General features: G+C 33.8%; 1 protein-coding gene across 2 annotated transcripts; it reads left to right on the plus strand.

Annotated features, from left to right (window-relative positions):
• Positions 1–9,929: 9,929 nt before the first annotated feature.
• Positions 9,930–11,222, plus strand: LOC122000316 (transcription factor bHLH162-like). 2 transcript variants are annotated; one of them, XM_042554762.1, is made up of 3 exons: positions 9,930–10,239; positions 10,301–10,649; positions 10,740–11,222. In XM_042554762.1, the coding sequence occupies exons 1-3, from the start codon at positions 10,129–10,131 to the stop codon at positions 10,745–10,747; spliced, it is 468 nt and encodes a 155-aa protein (XP_042410696.1). In that variant the 5' UTR covers positions 9,930–10,128; the 3' UTR covers positions 10,748–11,222. The 2 variants fall into 2 exon arrangements, with proteins under 2 accessions (XP_042410696.1, XP_042410695.1); XM_042554761.1 differs by having other exon boundaries at positions 9,931–10,239; positions 10,301–10,654.
• Positions 11,223–14,212: the final 2,990 nt, after the last annotated feature.

The following is a 14,212-nucleotide window of genomic DNA, read 5'->3' on the forward strand; positions in this document are numbered from 1 at the left end:
TTGTATAGGGTAAAATCTATTTTTTGATTGCTTGGACTAACCTTTTCTTGCAGGTGGAAACTACTGAAGAAAAGGGTCCGAGCACCCGGAGGAGGCGCCCCCAGAGCAGGCACCCCCAGCGGGTGCCAAGGGCGCCCAGGCAGTTCGGGTGCCTGGACCCAAAACTCATCCATAAGCTGATGTGGAGCACGTCAATTGGCCGAGCTATGTGGTCCAAGCGCCCGGAGGGGTTCCAAGCATCCGAAATAAACCTATTTAAAGGGCTTCGACCCAAAGCTTCAAGATAACAACTACGACAAGTTTTATTCTTGCTCGGTGCTCTGAAAAAAACTCCTGCAACGTTGTGAAGCTCTTCCGACAATCAGTGACCAAGACTTTCTCATTTTTTGTTGTTGGTAACCTTTATTACCAATTCTTGTACTTAATTCCTGTAAACCTTTTGCGAACTATTAGTGAATTTTCCAATGAAAGCACTCGACGAGTGCAGGCCTTAGAGTAGGAGTCGTCAAAGGCTCTGAACCAAGTAAAACTCAGTTTGTTAGCATTGGTTCACTTTTTCTTCCGCTACGCACTTCGATTAATTTGCTATCAATTTTCGACGATCACTATTCACTCCCCTCTAGCGTTCTTTCTGATCCTACAAGTGGTATCAGAGCTGGTATCACTTTGAATTGGTGCAACCACCAATCAAGCAAAGGGGGATCATTTTTTGTGAAAGAAAATTATATATCGTTTTGGATTAAAAATTATTCTTGCGCCATTTGTTTTTCTCCCTCTAATTTTTTTTTAAAAATTCACTGTCATTTTTTTACCATGAGTTAAAATTGGTATAATAATAATTTTTACAAAATTTGTCATAATATTTATTATTTTTTTATTATTTTTAAATTAGTGAAACACATGTATTTTCTTTTTATCTCCCACACTACTGACCCTAAGACAAAGCCTTGGAAATTGTTTCTCATATATATTTTTTGCTAGTATACCAGTATCTCATCAAGAAGGACGGAGCATCTACGAACCACCACCATATAAGATGTACAAGAGAGACATGAATTCAATCTGTAGAGGATGTAGATGAAAAATTCATCCTTTATGAATGCTTCGACAGTGGCATGGCACTGAGGCGATCAACCCAAAACACAGAAGCAAATCAAAGGATAATAAAATTAATTTTAGACTTATTACCTAATAAAATTACAAGCGGGATAGGAAAAGTCAAAGATGTTCGCGAGTTTTGGATTCGCCTGACCAAGCTTCATGAGGAGCCAATGAAGGTAGAGGAGCAAATCAAAAGTGAATCCAGTCTCGAGTCAAATCAAACGGGGAAGCCTACTGAATTAGGGGATGCGTTTAAGGTTAGTATAATTTACCAAAATACCCCTGTCAGTAGTAGTTTAAATAATCTGCATGATAATTTAAATAAATATAAAATTATCCTAAATATGGTCCATGATAATCTAGATTTACATTATTCAAATTCAGAACTACAAAATAATCTAGATTTTGATCAAGTCAATCAAAACTTTGATCAAATCAGCATCAACATTGACTTGGTCAAATAGAACATTGACCAAATCAATTCAAATAAATTAATTGACTTAGAAAATTTAAAATTAAATAATAATTAAAAATAATTAATTCAAATATTAAAATAAATTCAAATTTAAAACTTAAAAATGAGAAAATAGATTTAGATAAAATCAATAAATACCTTAATAAATTATTTAATAATCTAGATAATATCAATCTAGAAAATTCTATCCAAAACTAAGATAATTTAATTAACAAAAAATTAAATCTTAAAGACAAGAATATAGATAAAACTAATCTAATAATTCAACTAATAATATAAACTTAAAAGATTAAAAAAAAATATAAGGATAAAATCAAATACTTTGATAAAATCAAAACCAAATTTAACAAATTCGAAATTAAATATTAAAGATAACATCCTAAACAAAGATAATCTAACAAATTCATAATTAATAAAAACTTAAGTATTAAAAATAATCTCTTAAAGAAAGATAATTCAAGTAACTTAATAAAATTAAAATTGAAAGAAAATTTAAATATTAAGTAAAGGAAGGACAATTTAACCAATTTAATTAATTCAAAATTAAAAATATAAATTTAACCTAAACTATAATTAATTAAGCCTTAACTAAAACTTAATTAAATTAAACTTGAAGAAAGGGTTCCTAAAGCCTGTCTAACCAAGCAAGAAGAATCAAACCAAATCCACATAAAACTAAAAGTTCAATAATTCAAGGGGAGGCTCCAAATTAGCTGGCACCTCCAAAATAATAGTTTACCCGGTTGGGTAATTAGGATTAGTCAACAAGGGACAAAAGTTTAACTTGGTCAACAGTACTGGTGAAGTTTTGGATGATAGTAGGTTAGAGAAACTTTGTCTATGCATGTATAGGAATATATAGCTTCGACTTGGTGCATTTAGCTTAGTGGAACTAACTGAAACTATCCCTTACGAATCCTAACTAGTTAGGCCAAAGTTTTGAACTAAGTTCAATGGATATAACTATTTGGAAAACATCGAAGACATGGTTACTCAAATGATGTTCAGGTGACTCACCATAACCCAGAAGTTTATCCAAAAAATGTCTACTTGTTGAACCCAAAGCTAAACTTAAATCTAACATAAAGTTAAACCTAACCCTGAAATTAAACTTAACTCATCTCACAAAATTATAGGATTCGTTGATTGAAAATATAAATCGAATGAGATGATTAAGAATTTAAAATTAAATTAAATTAAATAAGGATTGATTTAATTTAATTTAATTTAAATACCAATATTAATTTAATTAAACACCAAAAACAAAATTGAATTAAACATATTTTAGTTAATGTATTATATATAAATTATTTTTTTAAAAAAATTATTATTGTAAAAATATTTTAAAAATTATTATTTTTAAAAAATATATTTTAAAAAATACTTTAAAAAATTCTTTTAAAAAATCTTTTAAAAAGTTGTTTAAAAATTTATTTTAAAAAATTCTTTGAAAAAATCCTTTAAAAATTCTTTTAAGAAGTCCTTTAAAAAATACTTAACTAAAAACTTAAATCTTTATTAACAAATGATCAAAGTTCAATTAACTTAAACTTTAAAGTAAATGTAATAATTAATAAGTAAATAATTAAAATTTAACTGTTTAGTCTAACCTTATTTAAGATTTAACTTAACTTGATTAGTACTCTAATTTAATCAAATTAAAACATTAACTTTATTCTAATGCACTTTAAATCAAACTTGAATTTACAAGTTAATTAATAGTTAACCTTTATTTAACTTAATCAACTTTAATTTCAATGTTAATAAAAAATCTTAACTTTATTTTAATTAAATCATAATTTATATTAATTAAATATTGACTCAAATTGAATCTTAACTTGTTTACTAACTTTAACAAATTTAATTCTTAAATTAATTCAAACTTACAACTTAGTTAATCCTAACTTAACTTTAATCAATAAATTTGTTTAAGTTAAAACTAATCAAAACTTAAAATTAAAACTAATACTTTCATTCATTAGTCAATTAACTGAATCAGTTAAAATGAAATGTAAGTTATTTTAATCAAATAAGTAGTAAATTATTAAATTTAGTCAAGTAAAAGTTAATCAATAAATCATTGATAATGATTAACTATTATTTAGTTAATAACAAATTATTTCATTTAGCCTAAAACTTAATTTTAACTTAATACACCTAAATCTAAGGTTATTTTTGATTAATCAAACTTAAGTAAAAAATCATAATAAGGTATAAATAATATATTTGATGAGCATTTGTATTATGAATAGTAAATTCTCTATGCACTAAGAAATCCTTGTTGCTAACAAAGATAACCAGAAGGTGCTAGATTGAGGGGGAATAAGGGCCTTGAAAATGTGTTCAATCTAATATGTCCAAACACTAGTATAATTGAAGGGGGAGTGTTAACCGAAGGGGGAGAAAGAGTTCAATTATTTTAAAAATATATTGAAACATTGATATGGAATTTTTTTTAAAAAAATTACAACTTACGAAAAATTATTTGCTTTGAGAAAGTTTTTTTTGAAAAATCAAATCATTTTTTTTGGAAAATTTTTCTTCTACTTTGAAAATCTTTTCTTAAATATTTTCTATAAAATTACCTTGAATTTATTTTCAAACTTACATTGAAAATCTTTCTTAAAATTTTTTTTTCAAAATTATTTTGAAAAATATTTTTACTTTATTCTAAAATACATTTTGACAATATTTTCAAAATTAATTTACTGAATTTCTTTGAAACATCAATTTGAAAAAACTCTTCTAAAATTTGTCTAAAAATATATAATAATCCTTATAATATGCTCTTTTGAAAAATATTTTAGTATATTTTGAAAGTTATTCTGTGTGAAAATTAGTCTTAAAACATTAGAAAAATTAATTTGAAGAATTTCTTTATTATCTTTTATCTTAAAAATTTTCTTTCCAATTACTTTAAAATCACTCTTAGAAAAATTTTTGAGATCAATTTGAAATTGTGACTTAAAATTTTTTTTTAACATTGTTTTGCCAAAGTTATTTTGAAAATTTTTCTGAGAACTTTCCTTAAAAATAATACTGAGAAATTTCTCTTTAAACACTCTGTTGAAAATCTTACTTAGAGAATTTTCCCTTAACTTTTCTGTCCAAGTTCTTTAAAAAGTTCTACTTAGAAAAATTTAAATCTTTGGAAATTAATTTGAAAAAAGAACTTTACAATATTTTTGAAAAGTTAGTACTTTTGAAAACTTGCTTGAAAAATTTTTTTACTCCTCCCTCAAATAAAGCTAAGTTTTTAAGTTACAACCATCACTTTGCAATCCTTTTAAGTAGTTGTTTGACAAACTAAGATTGCAAACCTTTTTTTTCTCAAATTGTTACTTAGATATTTATGCTTTATGCATGTTATTTTTTTTGATGTATGACAAAGGGGGAAGATAGTGAGTTAGGTTAGAAAAATCTACTCACTTTAAACATTTTATGCTACATTGTTTTATTAGATTTTTTAACTTTAACCTAGTTTGTCATTACAACAAAAAGGGAGAGATTGTTGGTGTTGGTTGCACTAATAGACTGGTATTGATGAATGACAAATAAGTTAAAGTTAGATGAGTTGTTTGTCTAACGCTTTTACCAAGTGTGCAGAAGTTGACTAGTTTAAAAGATCTAACACCAAGCTAAAATCTAGCTAGGTCCGAGGGACTCGATAGCTGGTGGGAAATCCAACTCGCGGGGCCTGATAGTTGGTACGAAGTCCAGATAGATCCGTGGGGCCCGATATCTGACGGGAAGTCCGATTGGGTCTGCCGAACCTGACAATCGGCCGAAGTCCAGTTGGGTCTGCAGACCTGACAATTGGCAGAAAGATCTGGTGGGTTAGAGGCAAGTCAAGTGACTACAGTTGGTAGTGAAGGTAAGAAACTAGAGGACAGATCTAGTGATGACACGTTCCACGTTGAGGGAACTATAAGTGTCGGCCCAGCTTAGGTCCATTTGGAAAACTTAAGCTGAGACTTTGACTAGATCCTGGTCTCGGGGAGACAGGATCCAGTTACTACTCATAATCCACTATGTTGTGCTATCTCTGTTGTGCAGGATAAAATCTATTTTTTGATTGCCTGGAATAGCCTTTTCTTATAAGTGGAAGCTGTTGAAGAAAAGGGTCTAGGCGCCCGGAGTTGGTCTTAGCGCCCGTAGCAGGCGCCCCCAGTGGGTGCCAAGGGCGACCAGGCAGTCCGAGTGCCCAGACTTAGTTTAGGCGTCCGGACCCGAAAACTCATCCACAAGCTAACGTGGAATGCGTCAATTGGCCGAGCCACGTGGTCTAAGTATCAGGAGGGGTTCTAGGCTCTTGGAATGGACCTATTTAAAGGCCTTCGACCCAGAGCTTCAAGATAACAACTGCGACAAGTTTCCTTCTTGCTCGGTGCTCTAAAAATGCTCCTAAAACATTGTGAAGCTCTTCCGACAACCGGCAACCAAGACTTTCTCATTTTTTGTTGTTGGTAACCTTTATTACCAGTTTTTGTACTTAACTCCTGTAAACATTTTGTGAACTATTAGTGGATTGCCCAACAAAAGTACTCAACGAGTACAGGCCTTGGAGTAAGAGTCGCCGAAGGTTCCAAACCAAGTAAAACTCAGTTTGTTAGCATTGGTTCACTTTTTCTTCTGCTGCATACTTCAATTAATTCGCTATCGATTTTTGACGATCGCTATTTACCCCCACCCCCCTCCCATCTCTAGAGTTCTTTCCGATCCTACACTTCAAGCCATTAAACATACTATCTTGGCCACATCAAGTCAACATCCAATCATCACTTAATCTCATCGAGCTATGGGCTCTCTAAGCTCCATATGTATTTATGCAAGTCTCTGCTTACTCAAACATATGTATCACATGTTGATAATCTTGTAGTAAGAGATATTAGGAAAACTTACAGAATTTGAAATTACAGTATCAAATCAGTCTTATTTGTTTAGAGGCCTGAGCGGATAATTTCAAGCTGCCAATGGGGCTGGTTTGACTGAACTTCCATTGGTCTGTGTAAAGTGGAAGCGGAGTGCCAAGTTTGAGTCGGGATGCCTCCTGACTGCTGATTAGCGACTTGTCTAAGTCGCCAAGTACCAAGTCACCCAACTGTCAAGTATTGCCAAGTCAGGATGAGTTCTCTCATGTGGATTCTGAGGGCAAGCAGAATGCTTCCGAGTGGAAGCCAAGTGATGCGAATGGAAGTCGTATTCTCTCGAGTAGACACTGAGTCTCCTGAGTGGATGTTAGTCGGGACGCAAGTCACTGGATTTTTTGAATCGGGAAATGAAGATGAAGAGTCGGGAAAGGTTCCCAATTGCTTAGAAATTGAGACATCGAGGCTTGCATTGAATGCAAATTCCTTAAAACATATTCTCCCCACATCTGGTTATGCTTCAAAGTTACGTGGATCATCTATTTTCTAGGATACAATGGTCATCCGCGATCCCCACGAAGCACTAATGGTCATGATGAATTAAGAGGTAGCCGAATGCTATCATAGGCATTATGTCGAGTAAGAGAGAGAGAGAGAGAGAGAGAGAGAGAGAGAGAGGGAACGAAGGTGGAAGAATTTTTCTATTTCTTTCTTTATCTTCACTCTGCTCATGACCTCCTCCTTATAAAGGAGCTAAAAAATATTGATTGTTTTATCTGGACAAATTTTATCTTATCCGGTTCGACATTCAATGAATGCATGTCATGCTCACATACGAGTCAACATGATTTGTTAGGACACTCCGAGAGATAGAGGAGGGTAATTAGCTCCAATTGCTTCGTCTTGTTCAATTGTTACAGCGGAAACTTGAAACAATGTTAACACCCTTGACTTTACTTGATATCCACCTTCTTGGAGTGACTAATTCAAAGGTCTCCTCACTCATAATACACTATAAAAACCTCATTCTCGAAGGTGAAGAAGTCTTATACAAGCATAATTCGAGAAATACAATAAGAAAAAGCACAAGAAAATTACAAAGAAAATCAAACATGATTTAAAACAATGAACTCTTGCTTAGCTTGCTTGGATTTACCTCTTAATGGTGGAAAATATAGCAGCACTTTGTCTCCAAGCACAAATCCTTCACAAAAACACCTTTTATCCCACTGATTAGGGATCGATTACCAAATTCAATCCATCCGTTCAAATCTCATAACATCTCTTTCTGCTTCTCTCAATCAATTACCTAATCAAACTAGTCAACCTTAATCCGAGGATGATTATACCAATAATCTCCCAACATAATTCTCATGTATTTATTTACATCATACATGCATATGCAATAATATAAACCAACACTAAAGCTATTAAACATTCAATCTGAGACTAAAAACTCATTCACAATAAAGCCTTCTTCCTTTTCCATCTCTTTTTCCATTCACATTTCTTACCTCATATACATAGTTAAAACCTAATTTAAATTTTTTTTAAACACCAACATCCAAAGTCATAGCATACCCCTTGGGCTTAATTGCACTAACTGAGGTGTTTCATTCATTCTTTTTTTTTTAAAAAAAAAATTATACATAGAGTTCTTCAATTTGGGCTATTTTTTTTGTGCCCCTCTTTATCACAATGGAAGCACAATAATATTCTATTTCCTTTTCTTATTTTCCTTTTCTCTAGGTATTTTTCTTATTTTATTTTTGATAAATTTTGTGTGCTTCTCAAAGGCCTTCTTCATCATATGTGCTACATGTCTGTGTCTTTATCTTTTTGATTATTCAGGTGTTCACTTTATTACCCCCTCTCAATGCTTTACCACTGCACTAAACCAGTGAGGGCTCGATGAAGATATTGATGATAGTGAATGTTACTTATGATGAGGAGCTTCTTCTCTCTTTTTGGTGTGTCACAAATGCAACATCCTTTCCTCTTAATTTCACTTATATTTCGATATCCACATATTTTACTTTATATAATTATATTGCTGAAAACAACTCTAAGATGCATACATCTATTGTCACAGACATATCTAAAAATTCTTCAATAATAAGAAAATGTTTAATAAATAATTTCATTATTGCATTCTAGGAAATTCATTCAACGAGTTCTAAGTATATATCAATTTATAATTTATTCTTTGATGTTGTCAACCCGTTAATCAAACTTCTTGGATCACGAATACATCTGAGACACTGATTCACCTTCTCTTATTTTGAAACTATTGACTTGTGTCTACAATAGATCTCTTCGGACTAGTTTTGTTTTGTAGGAGTCTTTATGTAAATCAATCAACTTCTCAAAATATTTTGTACTCCTAAATTTATCAATCTTGTTCAACTCTTGGGAGGCATGAGTTGATGGAATAATAATGAGAGAATGTGAGTTGTTTGGATGAAGAGTAAGATATAAAAGGTAGGATCTTGGCTAATTCGATAGTTTAGGCTCAATTGATAAAAACACCATCATATATGTTCTCATCTCTAACTATATGAACTCTTATCCGACACATGGTTAGAGCGTGTGGCGGTTAACTACAAGATTAGAGATTTAGGTTCTCCTTCTAAAATTTTTTGTTTAATAATTTTTTATTTAATAATTTTTTATCTCTATAAAAATATTCAGTTGGTTAGAAGGTGACAGATGTACTATAACCTACCCTTGGAAAGAAAATAATCTACAATGACTCTTAACTAAATTGACATGTGTGCATGGTTTATTTCTTACTTTTAAATATTTATTTTCTCATATTTCCAAAATTAATTTTAGTGGAAAAAAAACACTGTGATATACATGCAAAGTACTAAAATAATACATCTATATTTCAATCTAATAACTTTTTTTATCCAACAATCACTTTATTACAAAATGAAATAAGATTTTCAAATTTTTTTAATCTAGAAATCTCATTAACATGATCTGGTTAATTTTAAAGATGATTAATTTAATTTTGTAAAAAAAATTATTAACCATTAGGACAAATAAAAAATGTAGAGCATGCATCATAAATTTTTTAAACTTCCCAGATATAATATACCCTAGATGATATATAAGAAATATTTCTCATATCTTACTGTCACACCATAATTCCTTGGGCATATTTCCAATAATCCTTGGTTCATATACTGCATAATAAAAATGTATAATAACTTCAAAGGAGAAATCTTCCATTGCATAGTAGTCAATCAAAAAATTGGTTCCTCCTAACTTGCCATCTAAAGCACGTTCAATATTCCCTTTCCCTTTCCCTTTCCCTGTTCAAACATCTTCCGTTTACTTGCTCGAACTCCATGAATTGCGCAAGTGTTTCCAAAAGTAAACATTGACCCAAAAGCAAGATGGCCGGTTTCCCTCGATTCGCTCCTCAGCCCAAACAGCCAACATCGAGTCCCCATCTCCCACTCGCCTCCCTCCACGAGTGCCCTGCCAATCTTCCATATTCTCGCCCCGTCAAAGACAATCCCGGTCATCACCTTGGCAAACGAGTCAAACCAGTGCAATCACACTCTGTTCTCATGAACCACTCGTCGACTGGCTTTCTTCCTCCCCGCACTATATAGCGTAGACATCGTGCATCGAAGCCAAATTAAGATCGACAGCTGAATTGGAGCTATCGCCATGGAGAGCTCAGCGAGACCAGAGCGGAAGACCATCGAGAAGAACCGGAGAATCTATATGAAAGCTCTCTACTCACAGCTCGTCTCCCTCCTCTCCACACCGTCCTCCAGGGTAATTTTATAGCTGAACTATTTGGAAAGTCATGAGATTACTATTGTTGTTTATAAAGCAGGAGGGGACGACGGAGGCAGCACTGACTCTGCCGGAGAAACTGGATAAGGCCATAGACTACATAAAGGAGAAACAGGGGAAGCTGGAGAACATGAGGAAGAGGAAGAGGCATCTGAGTGGGGCAAGTGGAAGGGAAGAGGCTAGTGGCTCAGGTGAATATCTGCCCAAGATTGAGGTCCAGGAATTGAGGACGAATCTGAATTCCGGGTTGAGAGTGGTGATAGTGAGCAGCCCATGGGAGCATCAGGAGGTCTTCTGGGAGGCCATCCGAGTGATGGAAGTGGAAGGCTTTGAGGTGGCCAATGCAAGCTACACAGTGACAGGAGACAAAGCTTTCCACATAGTTCAGTGTATGGTAATTCTTCTTCTTCTTCTTCTTCTTCTTCTTCTTGTTCCTTTTGGAAGCATGCTTCTTGAATTCAACAATGTCTCTGTTTCAGGCCACTGAGTTCAGAACTGGAGTAGAGGCTGGCAGAGTGTTGGAGAAACTACAAAAGGCAATTCTCCAAGTCTGATGAACCTAGTGTTTTTTTCTACTTTTTAATCATTCACATACGTATGAGCGTGTAACGATTTCGAGTCTCCCAAATTTCTGTACGCATTTCCATTTCCAGTATTTGATTCATTTAGCTGATGGTGAAAGGAAAGGTAGCCAGCCAGAAGAAGACTCCAAAGTTGGGCGTTGGAATTTAGAAATTGGCATGAGATTCTCATGCAGGTCCAGGTCCAGATGCTAGTTCGTGATGTTAGTTGCCTTTTGTTTTATTCTTTCGAGTCTGCAGGTGAGGGAGGAGGGGAAAAGGCAAGGCTTGCACTGTTGCACACTGCACGGCAACCTTTGACTAGAGAAAAAGTACCTAGACGTCTTCATTTGGGATCTTTCTTCTTTAATAAATGTTCACCAACGCTTTATTATTTGTTAATCTGTGACTTTACCATTACCATTACCATTACCATTTAAAATAAAAGAAATATAAGATATTGTTTGCAATCTAATACTTCTAATATCTCATCTCGCGTTGCAATATAGAATTAATTCATCTTCGTTTAACTCACGGGGGGCGCTGGGATGAACGTATTCATCTTTTTGTCATCATGTTCACTTAACCCATCCCACAATTGATCTATTCATATGTGTTCGCTCCACTCGGATTCACCGCTAATCAAATGGTTATTTTATATCCAAAATCTTATACTTTTAACATCTGGGGTCATCGGTGGAAATACACAGAGGATGACATTTGGATTGAGCAGGATGGAGCAGTGGCAAGGGCATATGACTTTTTTAAGCATCCTAAGCCTAAGAAGCCTTGGGTGCGGATGATGTGAGAGTTGTATATATCTAACTAAGGGGTACAGTTACATTTTGAATGCTAACATAGATGTATCTTCACAACAAGGACAAACAGGACTATCTAGAGAATGGACAATGCACTTTTTGTAAGTAGATAATGGAGATACAATAACACCTATTCTTTAGGTGCCTCGGTTGCAGTCATATGAAGAAGCTAAAATCAAAGATTAACTACATAAAGAACATGAGAAGTCTATTTACAAGAGGATGTTACAAGTATTTGGACATTGTTTTCGTTGTGAACATTAATTTAATGATCAAGGCAAGATATCTTGTCTGTCTGCTTTGATATATCTTGTATAGAGGGTTAGAAATAGTAATTTTTTTTTTAGTGAGGATCAGTTAATTAATGAGTCAATCTATAAGAGTGTGCAAATCTATATTTACCGAACATTGAGAGTGTATTCTGATCTGATGATTTGTCGGATATGAAACACTATCGATCTCCAGATATTTTATTGTACTATGGTTTCTTAAATATATTTGACTTGTAAACAAAATTAAGAATCGTTTCTCAATCTAAGTTTCCATTATACATGGATTCCGTGAGTGTCTATTTATTGAAATGCTAGTGATATATCTTCTACTACTAAGAATGATACGTCCACCAACCTTCATAAGGATCGGTAGCACTAACGATAAGTGTCTATCCAAACATTTAAAAGGAAGCAACCGATAAGTGTCAATGCATTTAATTGAGATCACCATCGTAATCCCAAGTCTCAAGGACCAATTTATATTCGTTTTATATGAAAAAATCACATAGCAACGATTGAGGCAATAGGTAATGATTAAATAGAGTTTCAGGACGAGTCGCCTCGAAAGATTTATTCTTCACCAACTTCACTAAAAACTCGCCTAAGCTTCACCATACTTAGCAACGTGCCTGGAGATCGACTCTACACTAAAATCACAACTTATTGACTTGTTTAGGGAATCACCCTTGAAGATTTCCCTATATTCGCTCCTTCACAAGAGACAATGAGTTTGGCATCTTACAATCCAACCTTACCATGATTATAATGTTGCTCTCCTCTCTCGAAGACGGCGATTATCAAAAATTTGTGAGTTGAAGCTTTCAACTTGGATTACAAGCCTTTGGAGTGTTTGAGAATAGAGAATATTTTCATGCAAACTTGTTACGTCCAAATCTTTTCCAGTCTTTAAACGAGTGCAACTCCAAAAACACTTTTTTTTTTTTGCTTTTAGTCAACTGGAATAGTCTCAAGTTGATTGCTTGGACTTGCAAGTGATCATTAAGTCGCTAACATCTATATTGATAGTTAATTGTCATTCAACTACTCAAGCCTCCACTTGACTGGATGCCCTATCTAGTCTACTATTGCTTGAAAAGAACTTCATAAAAACTTCGTGTTCGGTGGACTCCCTAATCGATTGAACTATTCCCATTATTCAAAATACTATTTGATTAAATATTGTCAATAATGCTTCCTTCACTAGGTTTATACCCCCATAAACTTACGCAAAACTTTGAAACCAAGCTAAGACGCAAACTATGACTTAGGATTTGTTTTCCCTCGACCAAAGAGTTTAACCATGTCATTATTAAGACACTCTGACGAGTTAGAAGGGGATGATTAACTCCAATTGCTTTGTTAATGATTTATTGCAGCAGAAATTCGAAGCAATGACTCCATAATGCTTAAGCCCTTAATTTTATTTGGTATTCATCTCCTTGAGATGATTAATCCAAGGATTTACTCCTCACTCATAGATACATTATGAAATCCTTTTTTAGGAGATGGAGAAGTCTCGTACAAACTCCAACACGAAAATACAACAAAAGATACAACAAGACGAGGAAAGTAAATATAACAATGAAAAACCTTGAGCTTGATCTTTTGTTACTTGGAAATGCCTCTTGTAGACTTAGAAATACAACAACACTTCATGCAAAAATCTTCCAAGAACTGGAGGAAAGAATCTTAGAAGAAGTTGTTTTGTTTGAATCTGGGGAAGGGATCCTCTAGTCCGCAAATGTTGGACCATCTCCTGGTCCAACATTTGCATTAGTGGGAGGCAATGACCCCCACCTGTTTACATGTAGGGGTCATTACCTCCCACCAATCCACCTTTCCTGGTCCAGGAGCGGACCAAGAAAGATGGTCCAGAAGATCTCATTCCTTGAATCTGGCCAAAAGCCTCCATATCTCATGATCCATGGCTCCTAATCAATTGATAGTCTACAGCCACCTTAATCCGAAAAATAATTACACCAACAATCTTTCAACAGCCATGTGATAGTCTACCTCTATATGGATAAATACATTATTCATAATAATGTTGTCAACAGCCAAAAGCCTTAGATTATAATCTCCACTTGACGTTAAACTTTAATTTTGATTCGTCCAATGCACCAAGCTCTCTCAACTTGCTCTCTGTGCAATTAAGTTTACCTTACTTCGAATTGCCATAGAGTACACTTTGTGTTAGGCTTTTGGTCCATTAGATGCAATAAACTCCTCAAATTCACTCCGTGTCATTCAATTCTCTTTATCTTCTAACTTCACCATCACTACCAGAAATAAACTGAAATTT

Source organism: Zingiber officinale, chromosome 7A (assembly GCF_018446385.1).
Source record: "Zingiber officinale cultivar Zhangliang chromosome 7A, Zo_v1.1, whole genome shotgun sequence".
Classification (NCBI taxonomy): domain Eukaryota; kingdom Viridiplantae; phylum Streptophyta; class Magnoliopsida; order Zingiberales; family Zingiberaceae; genus Zingiber; species Zingiber officinale.